Consider the following 18911-nt stretch of genomic DNA (forward strand, 5'->3'; position numbering starts at 1 on the left):
AAAAAAAATGTGGTAAGCTTGTTTCTATTTGAAGATAAGCAATCGCGCACTTTTTAAATGCCGTATTAAGGCTGCTTTTAAGCTATCTTGTTGCCTGTACAAATGATTCGCGAAACATTTCTAACGCTGATTGAGAAACGTGTATGAATAGGGCATGCAACGTTTACTGTTTGCTGTGTTCTATTGGTGCATCTCTTTTTGACAGTTGCTGAAACACATGAGCGCTATATTGATTTGGCCCTTCGCATACATTTTTTGTCACAGTCAATCCAGCAAACGGTATTCGGCGCTGGTCTCGTCGCTGGTCCCACTGTAGGTGGTTGCCTTTATCAGGTGTGTATTTATTTATTTATTTTATTTGTATTCTTCTGCCCCGTCTAAGCAGTTCCAGTGGAGCACTTACTTCTAAATATGTATTTCAAATGCTAGGAACATTTCAGAAGTCTTCTAAAAAGTAATACTCCCACAAAAGTTTTGTTCTGGTTGAAAGGTAGTTATATCAGATATTATATCGTAACATAGCTTTCGTTATTTTAAAGTCCAATTACCCTTCAGGATAACTAACGAAAATTAATTTGTCTAGTTAATTACGACAGCGGATGGTTCCGTTGTGAGCAGCTGGTGTGATCACGGCACTGGTGTGGAGCACAATCTGAACCACGTGGTCCTTTCTGCGTGGCCTCTGAGATTTGTTTCACGAAGCATAGGCAGACCTATGTCACCATCATCATCATGGGTTCATCATAACCTATGAACGTTGACGCGTGAGAGCCATTACTCAAGAGTCACAGATGAGGGTCTCCTATAATTTTCAGTTTCTTCAGTTACTTATTGATTAGGTGCCTAAATGTCACATCTAGGGCGAGAAATGATGACTCTTTTCTAACTCCCAGATTGGAGGATTCATGGCGCCTTTCGTCAGCATAGGCATCCTCCTGCTTGTATGTGACGTTCTCATCTATTTTCTGATGCCAGCCACCGGTAAGTGTTGATTCGTTTGCTGACGTATATTGAAATTAAACATAGATGCAACAAAGAAATCACCCTTCATCACTTAGTAAACGCGAAAAAGAGGCGATGTTTCGCCATGAGTAAAGCCGTATATCCAGAATCCATATACATATAAAAAATAAGTATTACAGCCCGAACAATCTAAATATAAGCAATGCCTGCTTATATCAATCTAAATATAAGCAAAACTATGCCTGGAACGCGGCTCTCTCTTCAATTGAGACCTTGCTGCCAGCGCAAAATCTTGGAGGCCGTGCCTCCTACCGCGTGTTGCGACCGTCCGCCGCGTGGGACCGCTCGCCTCCGTACCGCTCAGTCACGTGACATTACCGTACCGCTCTGCCACGTGAAATCACGGCTGCTCGGGGGCAACTGTGAGAGCATTGCTGTGCTCGCAGGGGGCGACAGCCAAAGGCGTTCGCCTCTGTACCGGAGGGGGAGGGTAAAATCAGAGGGTAGGGCGGCGCGTTCGCGGCTCACATTCTAGGCATAATTTTTCTATGAGGCGTTGATATAAGGTACGAAAGTATAATAACAAATAAAAGCAACGAAACACCTCCAGACATCAATAATCGATTAGTCAAACACTTGTAAAACAGGTCCGCAGATCACACACAAATATGAAAAGCAATTAAACATCAATAATAACGCAATAAACTTGAAGCAGGTTCACAGACTTTCTTTCGCGAAGACAGGTTAAACAGTGAAACTGAGGGCATGTCGTATTGCTATTTCATTACTTGACTTTGCTCTGTGGCCATTTTGGCATCATCTGCTCTACTTAACCAGTGTTCGTGGTGTTAAGTCAGTGAACCTTCTTCAGATTTCACGTTCATAACATTTAAAGCACTGGAGAGGAGTAATGTGGCTCGCCCAGTTTCTGCGGCATATACCCCATTAATCTTGTACCCATATGTCACATCACATGTCACTGCCATAGCTTGTTGCCCACATATATCTCACGCTTCGATACCGTACGTGATTTGAAGCCTCTGCACAGCCGTAATAGACCTGAATCTTACCATCGGTATACTATAGTCTACGCTAGCACCACACCACCAGTCGGGGTGCTCATGGGCCACTCATGACCTCTGTGCCCCCAAGAGAAACAGAACTTTGTACATGTAACTGATTTGCTATCCTGTACAGGGTGGGAAAATAGGGGTTGTGAAGAGGACAGAGAGAGAGATAAAGAGGAAGGCTGGAAGTTAAGCAGATATTAGCATCTGGTTTGCCACCTAGCACGTGGGGGTGGGGAACAAGGTCAAGAAAGAGGGTGTAAGGAGAGAAAGAAAAAAAAACAAAGCGCATGTGACGCAGGAGAAAACGACACACACGCACACAGGAAGAGCGTTCCGGCTACAAAAGTTCAGAGAGGCCAGGCTGGTCGATCGCAAAAAGGGCACTATAGAGCTTGCAAGATCTTCTGCGACGTGCATTCTGACGATCGTGTGAAATTCTTTCTTACGGCAGAGATTTGTCATCTAATTTTTTGGGAACGTTGAAAAGGTGTAGTTGCTGCGCGATATACTGTCAGCAGTCAGAAGATATATGTCTAATAGTTTCTTTGTTGCCACAGTAATCACAAGTGGTGGTATCGGCCATCCCGATGTGGAAAGCGTAGGCGTTGGTAAACCTAACGCCCAACCACAGCCTACTCAAAAGGTTCGCGTCTGCTCGGCGAAGCTTCGACAGGTCTTCAAGGCTTAGCGTATATATATACATATGGTAAAACGAGTGTAGCCGGGCATGCTTGACGTGAGGCTGAATCCATTGGGACGTGGTGCGTTGATGAGCAAACCAGCGGAGCTTCGGTGCAGCATCGGCCCTAGGAAGTGGTAGCATATAGTACTTCAAGGTCGTCTGCGTGGGCTGAGCAGGCAGCTTGATCAGCTCGTTTATTGCTCATGATTCCGCAGTGACTTGGTAACAACTGAAATGTATTTGCTTCCATTGCTCAGTTAGGTAGTGTGCGAGCTCCACTGTCCCCATTACCAGCTGCTCATGTGGTCCGTGGCGAAAGACTGACAGTAGACAGCAGTGCCACCTTCGAGTCACAGAAAATAGTCCACTTGTATGTTGGTTGAACAATGACCGATTGTAATTCTCTGCAAAGGGCTGCCAATTCTGGTGCCGTTGATGTTGTGTGAGCTGTCTTGAATTTATTCATCATGACCAACTTTGGTATCACGAGTGCGCTGGTTGAGCTGTTCGGCAGAACGGATCCGTCAGTGTACGCGTGTATGGAGTCTCTGTACTTCTCATACAGGAGAAATGATGAGAACTGCATTCTGATGACAAATAATCGGCTTTTTCTAGGCGCCCGGTATGGTATTTGGTTGAGCGAGGCACCATGGAGAAGTCCGAGGTCTAGCGGCAGGAGTGAAGGAAGTTGGTATCGGCTCGCCATGAGCAGTCACTGCTTGGCAGTAAGATGTGCGTGGTCGGTTAGCTGGTAGAGAGCTAGGTGATGGCGGGGACTTTGAGCAAGGTGTCGCGTATGTGTCCTCAGCCCTTCAAAATCAATTTGAGTCTTGATGAGGTGGTCTTGCAATTTGAGTCATGCGATAGATATAGTTGCCACTGTTGATGCACTTGGAGGTAAGCCTAGACAGATCCAGAGTGCTTGAGTCTGAACACTTTGAATCGTCCGTAAGCTTCTTTTACTTGCGTTGGTCAACGCAGGCAAGTTCTACTGAAGGAATCAAAGAAAAGAACCCTGTATAGTCGCAACAAAGCCGTTGAGGACATTCCCCATCTTTTTCCAGCGAAGAACATGAACAGATTACAGATGCCCGTCAACCGCTTTTTCGTGTATAATACATGAGGACTCCATGAGACGTCTCGGTCACTAATTACAGCAATGAACCTGTATGATCAGAGGTGAGGTTTCCTTTCGCCGTTTATCATTACGCAGTAGCTCTCTGTTGGTTTGCGCGTAAATGCACAAATTCACATTTCTCGAAGGACATTTCCAGACCTCATTTACGCAGGTAAATTTTTACGCAGCTTAAGTGGCAGCTCTCAGAATTTGTGCTTGCAGCCGCAGACGTGTTACTACAGACGTCCAAACGCAGCTGTCGCCACGTACATTAAGAATGTGACTGTGCTTGGCAGGTGTTCATGAAGATCTATTCGCGTCGGGTTGAAGAACCCATGACTCAATACGCAGCCCTGGGGAACACGACGGTGACTGTAATGTAGCGCAGTGGTGCCGTCCTCAGTTCTTACGAATAAGGATCGCTCTGAGACGTAGCTGCGTAGCCACTGAAACATCCGACCATCCACTCCTACTTCTTTGAGAGCGGGGAAGATAGCATCATGAGTGACGCCCCGCCACGATGGTCTAGTGGCTAAAGTACTCGGCTGCTGACCCGCAGGTCGTGGGATCGAATCCCGGCTGCGGCGGCTGCATTTTGGATGGAGGCGAAATGTTGTAGGTCCGTGTGCTCAGATTTTGGCGCACGTTAAAGAACCCCAGGTTGGTCAAAATTTCAGAGCCCTCCACTACGGCGTCTCTCATAATCATATAGTGGTTTTGGGACGTTAAACCCCACAAATCAATCACTGAGAACTCCGACCGCCCACTCCTATCTCTTCGAGAGCGGGGAAGATAGCATCATGAGTGACGTTGCCATACGCCCCTTTAACATGAAGGAATAAAAAAAGTGTAGATACGCTTACGGCCTTTCCGTGTTGTACGTAGGTGACCAGGTCGACGACGCCGTCAATTGATGACCGACCACGGCGAAGCCTTGTTATAGCATCTGGTAGATTTCAGGCTCCAGGTACCATTCTAGACGTCCTTGGACCATCCTCTCTATTACTCTGTCATACAACTATTGCCAATGCAATTGGGCGGTACGATGTGAGCACCATTGGTGACTTTTCCCGCAGGTCGCGGGATCAAATTCCGTCTGTGGCGGTTGCATTTTCGATGGAGGCAAAAATGCTGTAGCCCCGTGTGTTCGGATTTGGGTGCACTTTAAAGAATCCCAGGTGGTCAAAATTTCCGGAGCCCTCCATTACGGCGTCTCTCATAATCATATAGTGGTTTTGGGACGTTAAACCCCACAAATCAATCACTGAGAACTCCGACCGCCCACTCCTACCTCTTCGAGAGCGGGGAAGATAGCATCATGAGTGACGTTGCCATACGCCCCTTTAACATGAAGGAATAAAAAAAGTGTAGATACGCTTACGGCCTTTTCCGTGTTGTACGTAGGTGACCAGGTCGACGACGCCGTCAATTGATGACCGACCACGGCGAAGCCTTGTTATAGCATCTGGGTAGATTTCAGGCTCCAGGTACCATTCTAGACGTCCTTGGACCATCCTCTCTATTACTCTGTCATACAACTATTGCCAATGCAATTGGGCGGTACGATGTGAGCACCATTGGCGACTTTTTCCGCAGGTCGCGGGATCGAATCCCGTCTGTGGCGGTTGCATTTTCGATGGAGGCAAAAATGCTGTAGCCCCGTGTGTTCGGATTTGGGTGCACTTTAAAGAATCCCAGGTGGTCGAAATTTTCGGAGCCCTCCACTTCGGCGGCTCTCAATCATATGGTGAACTTGGGATGTTAAACCTCGCATATCAATCAATCAATGGTGACTTTCCAAGCTTCAGTAATGGATCCAGACGACTGGTCTTCCAGTTCACTTGGAGGGAGCCCTCTCGCCAGCATTCGTTTTATAACTTGAAATCAAAAATTTTAATATTTCTATAAAATCAAGATATTGCAGTTTAATATAGAGGAGGAGGTCCCGGAGTCGGAGACTAAATTGGGACCTCCTGTACAGTAGAGAAATTCTCGCATGCTCGCCAAGGTGACTCCATGCTCTGAAAATTCCACTAGGATCGGGCACCGACGTCTGTCTACACAAAGCCCGTCCTGTTTTAAGCTCATGAATTGAAAAAAAAGGTAGGTCCATGCGGTGATAACGTAATTTCAGACTGTCACGTGAGGGCATGCAGTCTTTGTGATCTGTCAGCTGAGGAGATAATTTGGCACAGAACTCTTCTGCCACGTAGACTTCTGATTGCTGTTGAGACAGGGCTAGAGTTTTGAATGGAAGCCGATGGAGCCTGGTTGTTATAATAAGTCGTCCTTTAAGGTGGGTTATTCTTTTGTATTTTTTGGTCATAGCCAAAACTCCTTCACTCACCGTAAAACTCTAAGACTGCGATCACTTTACAATGTGTGGTTATGGATGCATGTTAGCAATAAAACGGGAATGCTAAGAACTTTCATCAACGCTAGCATAAAAATAAAATGTGAATGCTAAGAACCTTAATCAACGCTGTTCATACTATATGGGGTTGAGTATCTCTCTATTGTGCTGCCAACATCAAGTGATGTCGAATCTGGTGCTAGGCAACTTTTCCTCTTAGCACACACCATTTTTTTTTCTTTTTTGCAAAACACAGTGGGACGACCTTAATACATTGGTTCTATGTTAATCTTTAGTTATTTCAATCAAACACATTATTATTCATATACAGAACCTCTAATCAATATTTCATTATTTAGCAAAACATAAATTGCGCTATGAAATGTTTTTGGACCACAAAAATTCAACTGCAGTTCTTGCTGAAGTCTTCGTGATGTCCTTACGACTAAGGGGGCTTCTTGGCCTACAGAAGTACCTTCTCTGGTATATAAACGTCACAGAAGCATTTCCCTGTTCTAGACAAGTTATGAGGGCAGAGTCCAACTGCAAGTTACTAGCGACTAGTGAATATACATATAGTTACATCAACTAATCAGCCACTTATCCTGCACAATGCAGAGGGACCTAACGAGCTGAACCAGAAGACGGGAGACATGCTCAAGTTCTGGGGAAACACCGGCATTATTCTAGATGCGTACTGCGTCTTCTGCACGTTCGTGATCATCGGTTACAATGCGGCCGTCCTCGAGCCTCACCTCAGACAGGTACGTTTTATCTTCTCAGTAATCTCCACGGTATTTGTCGCTACGTTCTATCACTAAAGCTTACGGGTCAAAACATGCATGACCGGCAGCTATAGCACCCGTAGCCAATTTAGGATAGCTTTAAACGGCCAGTGTTACGCGCACCAACGTTAGTGGCTATAGCCTAGCCGCACGGTGTCCACAGAGAACTGAAGCAATTAAGGAGCGACTTAGAAGGCGATAAGAGTGGGGCCCAGTTACGATATCGCGTTCTGCTCTGAAAGGTGAAGCAGAATCATCCTTCTATTTTGTTGTCAAGTACAGTTTGTGACCTCGTGCACGAGAAAACATTATAGAAACTCGCAGGCTTCCTTACGCATTTGCCTAAGGTTACTTAGAGCTAGGGGAAAGTCGCCATGTCTTACTCCTTCTCAGTCGATCGTATTGAGCTTTGCTCCCCCGACAAAAGCTTTTGCGCCCCGCGTGCCTTTGCAGCATTGTCTCCGAGAGTGTCCCAACTTCACCAAGTGATCTGATGAGATAATTTCATCACATGACGTTATGTTAAGTGACGCATTACAGCGACGCCATGGCGACGACGTCCTGATGATGTCACATTGTCTCCCATCCGTGACGTCACAATGTCGCATGATGTGGTCATGAGGCCAGAATGGCCAAAATTATCGGAGAGCTGTTTTAGGGCCCGTGAAGGTCACGTACATCAAGATATACACAACGACTAATCAAATCAACAGTTAAGAAGGTTTTCATTATAGTTTATAATCCGGAATATTGATAATACCAACGTCATCACAGCTCAATATGGTGTCTCAAATGTTTCAAAAGGAAGCTCCAAGGTAGAAAATATGTAACTATCCTTGTCAATAGCGTAAGGACGAACAAAACAGAAATACTTTCTTCAACTGCAACGTTTTCTTTCGCACTGCAAGTTCGCAATATTTATAAACACATACTCCCACAAACACATCCTCCCCTAATTGTGCGATTTCTGTTCTGTAGGCTAACGCTATAGTATCTTAAGCATACTTTTTGTGCAAACATAAACCTTTGAAAATATGCTAACGGATGTAGCCCACTACAAGCGCGTATGCTTGCTAATAAAAAATGCAATGTGCTAGCGAAAATGCGTTCTCTTGCGCCTTCCATATTGGTTACGTATCGCTTGACTGGTTTAGTGTATGTCACTATTTTTACAGTTCAATTTGGAGCCGTACATGGTTGGTTTGGTGTTCGTGCTCAATGGCATTGTGTACGCCTGCACTGCTTGGATTTGGGGAAAGGTTGCCGACAAAACGGTAAGTATTCTGTCCATTTCTTTTTTTTTTACGGAAAGGTCTAATCTAACGTGATTGAAGACAACTCATATTTCCTAACATTCGCTTTGTAAGTAACTCACTCAACCGCGTAGGTCACTGTATGGGGACGTTGCGGCCATTCCAATATACAACGGATCTAGCTTTTGAGACGCAGCTCTGAGGCGCCTGGTGCTTCGTAGTAGTCCTTCGTAGTGCATCGCCGTAACGATATATCTCCCGACTCGCAAACCTCCAGTCATGCGATGTCCTTCTTCTTTTACTGAAGTCAGCTGTATTCATTTCCATTCGTTCGTAATTACAATTCAGTTGAAAGTAACAGATGTTTCTTATACTTGTCCCTTATGTCCCTTTTGTTTTCCCTGTAAAAATACGCTGACCTCGCCTTCTTACGTTTACGAACATAACCTTATAAGTTGTAATTGCTGCTCTTTCAACTTGCAGGTTCGCACCAAAGAGCTCTGCATTGTGGCCTGCCTTATGCTGTGTGCGAGCCTGCTATTGCTCGGACCTGCACCATTTCTTCCATTTCCAACGTACGTATTTATTTAAAATGTTTTATTGCCATCCAATTTCACTACCCGCACAGTTTCTGAAACTTAAAAAAAGAGGGGGGGGGGGGGATGTCAAGTTGAAAAGCGACCGACCTAAAGACTACAAACAATGGATATCAGAAGACACATTCTGCAAGCCGCTTCAGCAGCACTTGCGAGACGGAGAGTCCATTTTTTTTTTCGTTTAATTAGACTAATATAGGCAAATTATGGTGCTTTGTGGGGACAACGGCTGTTCCATTGCTCCTCCGTGCGCTGTATGCAACATTCTGAAAAAAAATGATGCATTTAAGCATTCAAAAAGAGAGGGAGAGAGAGAAATGAGAAAAAAGGTAAGGCGGGGAGGTTAACCAGATGCTAGTATCCGGCATGCTACCCTACACTGGGGTTGGGAAATAGGGGGTTGAAAGAGAAAGGGAGAGTTAAAAAATAAATAAGAGAAAAACACCGACACACACGCACACACAAAATCAGTCCACTCAGAGGCGTTCCGACAGGCCAGTAGTTCGTAAGAAGCCCAGTAGCGCTTGCACGGCTTTCTTCTGTGACGATGAGTCATGACGATGGCGCAGTATACTTTCTTCTGACAGCGGCTGGTCGTATAACCTGTTTAGTTTATTAGAAAGGTGTTGTCTTTCCTCGTCGCCTCGTCGAATTTTTGTTGGAAGCTGCATGCTTAACGTTGGATCAAGGGATTGTAATCTTGCATGCGTAAAGACAGGCTCATTACAAAGAGCCAAGGAACGTTGGCGAGCAAGAATGCGGAGCCTCCTAGCAGCGTCCGTCCTTGAGAGAGGTATTGACTGGTCGTTGTCTTCTGTATGGGCTGATCGGGCAGCTTGATCAGCTCGTTCGTTACCGATAATTCCACAGTGCCTTGGCAACCATTGAAATATAACGTGGTGCCCTTCCTCTGTTATATGGTGTAGCATTTCTGCTGTTTCAAATAACAACTGCTCGTGTGGACCACGGCGTAGATTTGACAGAAGTGACTGCAGTGCCGCCTTGCACTCGTAGAAATCGTCCACCGTTGCGTGCTTTGGTCGTTAATAAAACGCAGTGCAGCGCGAAGCGCTGCAAGCTCTGCTGCCATTGTTGTGGTTGCGTGGGCTGTCCTGAATTTGATGGTTGCGGCGTGCGTTGGAATAACGACCGCCGCTGTTGAGCTGTTTGGCAGGACGGAGCCGTCGGTGTAGACGTGGGTGCAGTCTTGGTACTTCTCGTACAGCAGAAGTAAGGCGAGCTACTTGAGGGCTGGTATTGAGAAAGCTCGTTTTTTCTGGATTCCTGGTATTGTCAGGTTGATGACTGGCTGTTTGAGGCACCACGGAGAAGTTGAAGGTCTCGCCGTGGGCGTAAAACCAGTTGGTAGGGAGTCACCATGTGTAGTTATTGTTCGACAAAAGGAAGAATGAGGTCTATCCACTAGTAGAGAGGCTAGGTGGTGATGGGGAGTCCGGCCCACATGCCTTATGTGTGTCCTCAAAGCTTCAATTTCAATATGGGTCTGCACGAGGTGGTCTTTGGCTATAGCTATAGTCGCCATTGTTGAGGCACCCTGAGGAAGACCTAGACATATTCGAAGCGCCTGTGCCTGAACGCTTTGTATCATGCGTCGACTTGTTTTGCTGGCGTTTGATAATGCAGGCAGACTGTATCGTAAAAAGCCAAGGAAAAGCACCCTGTACAGTCGTAACATAGCATTAGGCTGCATTCCCCAAGTCTTTCCAGCGAGAAACTTGAAAAGATGACATATGCCTGTCAATCGCTTTTTCAAATACGACACATGAGGGCTCCATGATATGTCTCTGTCGACTATGACACCCAGAAAATTGTGAGATCGACGATATGGTATATTTTGACCGTTAATTAACTCTGTAATTCGACATGCGTTTGCGCGTAAATGCCAGAAGAGCGCACCTTCCGGAGGAAATTTTCAGGCCTCGATTGCGTAGATACAAAGTAGTTGCAGTAGCAGCTCTCTGTATTCTCGCTCGTAATTGCAGGCGAGTTACCGCAGATGTCCAGATGCAGATGTCATCAGCGTATGTTGATAGATAAATATTGTTTGGTAGGTGCGTATTGAGAGCGATTAGTGTTATATTGAATAGCAAGGGGCTCAGTACACCACCCTGAGGGACGCCACGACAACTGAAATGTGTAGACGTGTTCCCGGTCTCTGTACTCAAAAAATAGGATCGCATTTGGAGATAACTGCGTATCCACTTAAACATTCGGCCACCCACTCCAATCTCTTCTAGTGCGGTAAGGACGGCTTCATGTGTAACGTTATCATAGGCTCCTTTGACGTCAAGGAACAAAGAGGCGCAAAGACGCTTATGGCCTTTCTCGTGTTCAACGTACGTGATTAGGTCGATGACGCTATCGATTGATGATCGACCACGTCGAAAGCCAGCCATGGCATTTCAGTAGATCTCATGATACTCCAAGTACCACTCGAGTCGGCCGAGAATCATTCTCTCCATCACTTTACCCACGCAACTAGCCAATGCGATCGGGCGATAGGAGGAGAGTTCCAATGGTGATTTGCCAGGTTTTAGTAATAGTACTAGACGACTAGTTTTCCAACTTGAGGGGACAGTGCCCTCTAGCCAACAATCATTATATAGCTGAAGTAGAGCTATTCTCGCGCGGTCACCCAGATGACACAGGGCTCTGTAGGAGATTCCGTCAGGTCCTGGTGCGGAGGTCCGTTTGCATGAAGCGAGTGCTGCTTTGAGCTCCTGAATGGTGAACGCGAAGTCCATACAGGAGTCACGTGGTGGCAGACAACTGCTCGAAAGTGGTGAGCTGCTGACGGCTGGAGTTTGCCCTGATAATCCGGCACAGAACTCTTCAGCAACGTCTACATCTGGTCGATTTCGGTGAAGGGCTAAGGCCTTGAATGGTGACTTCTTAATGGGCGATGACCGCAAACCTCTAACCGTCCTCCATATCTGCGATAAAGGCTCACGAGGGTCGAGTGACTCGCAGAAAGTAATCCAGCCTTGGAACTCTAGCTTGTCCTACCGACGTTTGATCTTCTTCTGCATACGTCTAGCAGTCCGTAAATCTTCTATGTCCTTCGTGCTCCGGTACCTTCTTTCAGCTCGTCGTCGCAAGGCTCGAAGCCGCTACAGCTCTATGTCGATGTCCGTGATTCTTACAGGGCATGGGATTGTACACACAGTCTCTTTTACAGTATTCTTGATGGCCTCTTGTAAATCGGAAATGTGTTCTTGGCATTAGTCTTTCATACGGGACTGAAATTTTTTCCAGTCCACTCTTTTAACCATGTCGCGCACTTTAGGAGGCGACAATCCTCTGATCTTGACGTATGTTGGAATGTGATCACTCCCGTGCGTTTCTATATCCGTGAACCATTCAGTATGTTTCACTAGGCTTCGCGAAACAAAAGCCAAGTCGAGACAGCTACTGTATGTGGAGCCACGTAAAAATGTAGGACTGTCATCGTTCAGTAACCAAAGTTGGTTGTCGGAGGCAAAAGACACCAAGCTTCTGCCCTTCATGTTGGTATTCTGACTTCCCCATAATGTATGATGAGCGTTAAAATCCCCAATGATAACACACGGGTCAGGAGTTAACGCTATGATGTCTCGTAGTCTTTTTTTGATCGAAACGGCTTGATGGTGATAGGTATGCGCCAACCACAGTGATGTTGAGCCTCCTCTTTTTCACTCTTAAGCATACGTATTGGTTTCCGTCATGAGGTGGTACAGGTTGAAGGATATAAGTGAGGTCTCGGCGAATGTACACCAGAACCTTGCTGCTTTCAGTAACAGTAGACGACATAAAAGGTTCGTATCCCGAGAGTCGTATTGCACTCGATAAGTTCGGCTCACAAATGACGATTACGGGAAACATATTGACGTACCAAATCGACGAAAGTCACCAATGCGCGATCTCAGTCCCCTGGCATTCCACTGCAGTATTTCTGCCTTACGAACCTCATCCCTGAAAGACAGTGGTGGGTTAGCCATGGTCTACTCTAGGGCTGCTAGCACTGAACTAAGCGCGTCCAGTACTTGAAGGGCACTTTTGGCTGACGGTGTATTCATGTCGCTTAACAACATGCGAATGGTGTCCACTAATGATCTTAGCATCACCATCACGCGATGATCTGGCTTCCCGGCCGTTGCAGCATTTTGTGCTTGTTCTTGCGGCGGCTTCTGTTCAGACTCAACAGGTCGTGTAGGCGGCTTCTGTTGAGGCTCAACAGATCGTCTAGGCTGAATGGGTGGCCATTCCTTTGGAGAGAGAGAGATCTTCCAGCATCTTCTCTTTCAGCACAGATGTTTCCCGTGCTAGGAGCCGCGCTTGTCGATTTCACTTGAGTTTCTGACTTTCTCGTTAGATTTTGCACTGTCCTTCGTAAGGACCTTCGACGATGACGGCGCCTTCGCCTTACTTTTTGCGCAGCTTCTCTGTGAGTCGAGTTGTCCCGCACCATTTGGCTCAGAATATAAATCTCTTTCTTAATCTGAGGACAGTCCTTGGAGGAAGCACTGTGAGCTCCTTGTCAGTTGGAGCATTTCAACGTAGTTGCATTACAGTCATCTTCTGAGTGGTGTTCAGCGCATCGGGGGCACACTTTGGAATTTCTACAAACGCCCTTCACGTGGCCAATCTTCTGGCACTTGAAACACTGCATAGGCTTCGGAATAAATGGGCGAACCTAGTGACGGAAATGGCCAACCTTCACGTAAGAGGGAAGACAGTCACCCTTGAATGTTAGTCGCACACAACGACAGTTGCCTAGGCGACCAGCATGCACAATGACGTTGTTTTCACTCACTGGTTTTATCAGTACAGCAAGATCTTCATTGGCGATTTCAGTGTCTATGTCATAGATAACTCCTGTTACGGTGTCACCATTCGCTGGTATGATGGATCGGACTTTGATGTTTCCCAGCTCCGACACATGCTGTAGCGTGTTCAGTGCACTCGGGTTCCTCACGTCGATTGCCAAAATATTCTTCCTCGTGTTTATCCTGATGTCCTTAATCTCGTTAGGCACAATGTTTTCAAGGTACAAAGACAGTGCTTGCCTGTTGAGGAAGCGTAGATTGGCAGTAGTAGTCTGCGGCACAAACAGAATGGAGTGAGGCCATCGCTGAGGCGCTGTCCTCACAGTGGCTGTACTTGATGCCGATGATGCGTTCATGATTCTTCGTTTGGCTTTGCGGTAGAGCACAGGTTCGAAGTCGTCTTCCGGGGACTCGTAGTCTGATGCAGAGTACAGCTCGGTGTCCTTGCTCTCACTAGATGGATTACCACGCTTTCTTGAAGCAATGCCCGTGGATGAACTGGTACTGGGCGGGATCTCCGGGGATTGTACATCCATGACCGCGATGTAGGGGGCTGGAGACCCCGCTGTTGCGCTGTGGAACGCAGAAAAAACAGCACAGACCGCAAGATGTGTTCCACAAGAAAATCACTTCGTCTTCCAAGCATTCAAAAGTTTCTCATATAGTCAATAGCCTGTCACACCACATACAAGTGCGCATCCGTAATTAGCAACTAAAATACACTATCAATGCACTAGAATGAAGAAGCATACAGTGAACATAAGTGTAGTATACATCCTAAAGATATGTGGACCTATGGGTAGTGTATCAAAAAATGCCTATATATTGTCAGTGCTACACTGACGTTAATCTGAATGAGTGCTTGTGAGGAGCGTAGTAGTGTAATGAATTCGCGATTATACGATAATATCTTATAATTTGCTGTAACTGGTCCTACAGAAAGTTTAACACACGCTTACATTTCATTTCTGAAATCATCCTATACGGGGCAACGCAAGCGGCAGATAACGAAAAGTTAGTATCACTTTTCAGTGCTGTCGTAATCAAAATGAATGGATGTCATGGTCATACAGAGTACGAAGGGTTCGCCATTGAGGAGGGGGGAGCAAATATTTAATGAAGTGACCCCCCTTCGCATATCCTCTCTGCCTTTACGATGAGAATGCCCTGAATAATGATGTATTAGGAGAACAAGCACCCCCTTTTCTTTGCCTCTCCCCTCACCCTATCGGCGGTCAGACGTCAGGCGGCGCTGCGAAAAACGCCGCCATCAGCATCCTCGTTGCCGCGCTGGCCAAAACTGGGTAGTGCAAAGGAAAGCCGTCTGCAAGCGAACGTGCATGTAGGCCCTGCTCTTTCGTCGGTGCTGAGGCGTGGTGTCCTTAACATCAAGGACTTGTAAAGCTTCTTCTGTCCAATACAACCTCGCTTCAGAAAAGAAGGAAGCTCATCAAAGCGAACTCCGCGTACAATGCAAAAGATGTTTCACTTATTTTGGTGTGCTGCGACTCGCAATTTAAGTGCTAGCGAGCATCGCATGACACCAAGTTCGAGTCAAACACTTCGGACGGAGCGTTCTGGAACACCTCAATGCGTAAACTTGGGCATAAACATGTTGCCACAGCGATGAGGTGCATACATGAGCCATGTATCTTACGATTAGTCGTACGATCGAAGCTGGCTTTATCCAGCATGAATGGCTCCGGTCAAAGTGCTGTAGGCCCGCGTGCTCCGATTTGGGCGCACGTTAAAGAACCTCAGGTGGTCGAAATTTCCGGGGCCCTCCACTACGCGTTCGTGTACAGCGTGACACAGGCTAGTCAAAGAGCTGCTTCGCATCTAAAGTAAGGTATTGGTGAAGTGCATCTACATTGAATTTTCTCTTAGGCTCCCTGACAATCTCAAGGGACCTTATAGCCTGTGTGGTGTGTCGGTTTAACACTGTCGTTTTTTCAGAGCTGTCTGGACCGTGATGCTGGCCCTCGGATTGTTCGGTCCTTGGCTCGGGCGGCACCATCGTACCCTCTTTCGTCGGATCGTTCCGGGATACCCTGTGAGTGTGTGACGCGAAAGATTCACTGCGTCGCTGTACACTTATACATATTTGAAAAACACTGGGGGGGGGGGGGAAGCTTTTTATTAAAAAGCAGAAAATTTAGCCGGCGTGTGTGTGTGTCGCTGACTTGCTACTCTGCGTGGGAAAGGGGATTAGGACTGAAAGGCAGATGAGAGAGAAGAAAAAAATTAAGAATGAAAATGTAAAGGAAAAGAGTAAATATACAGACATTTTTCTGTGTCTTGGGCGGGGACGTGTGCTGACAGCATGACTTCAGTTTTGAAGGCGCCCCTACAGTTTGTCTAGCTGACCGATATTGTCTAAATACGCGAATAAAAGTTCCATCGCTTGCCTCCGTTGCGTGAAGCTGGGGAAAGGGCCCCGGACGCAATCAACTGATAAAGCTCTTTTGGTTAACAGATGCATGCAGGTTAACAGATTGCATGCATGCAGATGAGCGCACGCTCATCGGCATACGCTCGGCACTCAAACATATTGTTTTTACAGTTTCTATTGAGCCGCAGTTATTGCAGTATGGGACTGTCTACTTGACCCGGAGCGATTACCATAAATTGTTTTCCGTAAGCACTGTTGAGCCGGAGACGGTAGTATACAGTTTTTCAGGTGTCGAGGGATTCGGGATGGGAGTCTAGTCCTTAGATGTGGGTCGATAGAGTGGAGGAAAGCATAATGATATGTCGGGAGGTTCCATAGCCTCTTTTTTTCTTCGGAAGCATGCCTTTTAGCCAGCTGGGAAGCGTCTGATTTTAGTGTAATAGGGTTCGCCTGTAATTTTGCTTTTGAAGTCCTTTTCGGGCCGCTTCGTCTGCTTTTTCATTGGCCAGGTATACCGCGATGAGCCGGTATCTATTGAAATTTGATAGCGGGACCCGCGATAATAGCCAAGTGGTGTAAGTATGCTATATCAAATGAAATCGGGTCATATTTTTGTTTTCTTTAAGATGCTCAATAGTACTTGTAGAGCTCCCTTAGAGTCGGTGAAGATCACCTATCGGTTCGGCGTTTGACGTGGATGTAGAGGACTGCTTCTTTAATTCCATGAAAGCTCTGCTGTCGTTAAAGATGTCCTGCGTTGTAGCCAATAGGATAAATTTTGTCCTGTAGAGGGAACATCGAGGCCATATGATGATATCTCCTGAAAAGTTGAGGCATCAGTATAAATATGAGAATGCTGAGTGTAATGCTGGGCTACGTAGAAGACAGTAGTCTGCAGCAGTGCGGTCTGCGCAATACGTCTTTTCGCTTCATTGATTCCTGAGACACACTGTTTAATATCAAGAGGTGAAAAGCGTCCACGAAGGAAATCTTGGAGGCATCAACTTCTTCGGCTGTCTGATAGCAGTAGGTTGCTGCATTTGCATAGCTTGGCCGAATGCTGAGTTGCTGTGGGTGAGATGTATGCGGGACAGAAAATGCTTCTTCCCATGTATGACATGGCGGAATGAGTGCGCAATATTTCTTGAGTGCAGATGACATCTAGCGGAAGCAGGATGTCTTCCGCTACAGTTCCTGAGGCTGATGAGCTCTTCGGAAGGCCTAGACAGATTCGTAGGCAATTGTTTCGTGCACCCTCCAAAGTTCTCTTGTTTGTTTGGTGATAATCGGTGAAGCACCGGTAGGCTAACTCCTTGTGTCCTTTGGCAATCGTGTCATTGTGAGGCTTCATTTTCGAAATCATTTTTACACCAAAAGACATTGAAGCAAATACATTGTCAAAGAAAGGTTGGAGTGTATTTGCAATAATAGCCATATTGTCATCGACTTCTATTGTTCGAAGTTATGTGTTTACTTCTAGTTATGTTGAAAAATACCTTAAATTGTTCTTGTTTGTTCCCGCTTCTCGTTTGGTTTCAGGAAACGTGGATTTGCGGATGACCTGTCTACGTATGGCCTCGTCTCTTCGGTGTTCACCGTCTCCCATTCAATGGGGTACGTACGTCTTTCTATGCAACGTCAATCAGTGTTTACCAAATTGTTATTTATGAGAGTCTGCGTTCCATTATTCTCTTTTTCTTTTACATGTAAAAAAATTGTTTTACTCTTTTGCACAAATTTCATGTATTTTCTTGGGCTGCCTCACTTTTTTGAGCAATGTATGGGTCACAAGGCCTTAGTCAGGCAGACAGTTCTGCCTTTAGCCTTGCGATCTAAGGCATACTCTGTGTCTGAAATAAAATATGATATCTTAATACGCAGAGCATTCGTGGGACCCACGCTAGGAGGGTATCTCTTGGACTCCGTGGGGTACCGCATGGGCACCATGGTCCTCCTGGCAAACGAAGTCTTACTCGTAAGCATTAAGCGAGTATTGATGTTTTTCAATTAGGACACCATTGATATTTGCTTTTTCTCGCTTTCTACTAACTTTTGGGTTTCGCTATGATAGCCGTGTTACAGCGGTAATGACATTAAGCTCTCCATTTTTTTAACTCATGTCATGTACTAAAGGAAGTTCTTAAATATTAAAGCCCCACAAAAAATACTGATTGACCTGATTAATACGAATAAGCTTCGATGGAACCTTGCGCCCACCTCCCCCTTGTTTAATGAGGAACCCTGCACAGGCCTTTGGTTACTATACTTCTTTTGTCGTCACTGGGGCAGTTATATGTGTATTTCCCTCTTTGTGCAGTTACGGAAATTCTTTTCAGTTTGTGTATTGCACTTGAAATTTTCCCGACTGCGGAATATACAAACGACAGCGTTATGTGTTATAGACAACACTGGACAGAAGACCTGCAGATGTAACTATAATACTTGTATAAGAGTATTCGGCTTACGACCGTAAACGAGTAAAGATCGACGTGATTACCATGGTCCTTCGGAAGTTAATTCCCGTCAATCAATTAAACCAATTGCTACGGGAGTAACACATAGCCCACAGTTGTAAATAAAACAATACGTATCGATATATCTTGTGTGTTGAACGAAAATGAAACAACGTTAAAATTACAATGCCTGTGAACGATTCACTAAGTTTTAATTGTAAGTACATTGGCTAAAGAAACTTTAGTCAAATGGCTGATTTTCAAGATTTATCCTTAGTTTTCGAAACCTAATTTCTTTTTTTTTCTGCGCATTCGACGTTGCAGATACTTGCGCTGTGCATCTACGTTGTTGTCCATCGCAAGCCTTCCGGGGACCAAGAACCTCTTCTCAAAGAAGTCACGTGACTTAGCCGCTAAAATA

General features: G+C 45.8%; 1 protein-coding gene across 1 annotated transcript; it reads left to right on the forward strand.

Moving 5' to 3' along the window:
- The first annotated feature begins 262 nt into the window (after positions 1-262).
- Positions 263-18012, forward strand: LOC142794763 (uncharacterized). The gene is made up of 8 exons (XM_075885941.1): positions 263-333; positions 894-981; positions 6804-6949; positions 8146-8244; positions 8707-8798; positions 15602-15698; positions 17577-17651; positions 17919-18012. Exons 2-7 carry the CDS (start codon positions 906-908, stop codon positions 17595-17597), a joined length of 531 nt encoding a protein of 176 aa, XP_075742056.1. The 5' UTR covers positions 263-333; positions 894-905; the 3' UTR covers positions 17598-17651; positions 17919-18012.
- The last annotated feature ends 899 nt before the right edge of the window (positions 18013-18911 follow it).

The sequence above is a fragment of the Rhipicephalus microplus genome, unplaced genomic scaffold, assembly GCF_043290135.1.
Source record: "Rhipicephalus microplus isolate Deutch F79 unplaced genomic scaffold, USDA_Rmic scaffold_494, whole genome shotgun sequence".
NCBI lineage: Eukaryota > Metazoa > Arthropoda > Arachnida > Ixodida > Ixodidae > Rhipicephalus > Rhipicephalus microplus.

What these genes read in the sequence shown, in the direction of transcription:
- LOC142794763 (XM_075885941.1), top strand. Translation starts at nt 906, where the DNA reads ATGGCGCCTTTCGTCAGCATAGGCATCCTCCTGCTTGTATGTGACGTT. An exon ending in TCGAGCCTCACCTCAGACAG is followed by an intron (nt 6,950 to 8,145) that starts GTACGTTTTATC and finishes CTATTTTTACAG; the next exon opens with TTCAATTTGGAGCCGTACAT. An exon ending in GGATCGTTCCGGGATACCCT is followed by an intron (nt 15,699 to 17,576) that starts GTGAGTGTGTGA and finishes GTTTGGTTTCAG; the next exon opens with GAAACGTGGATTTGCGGATG.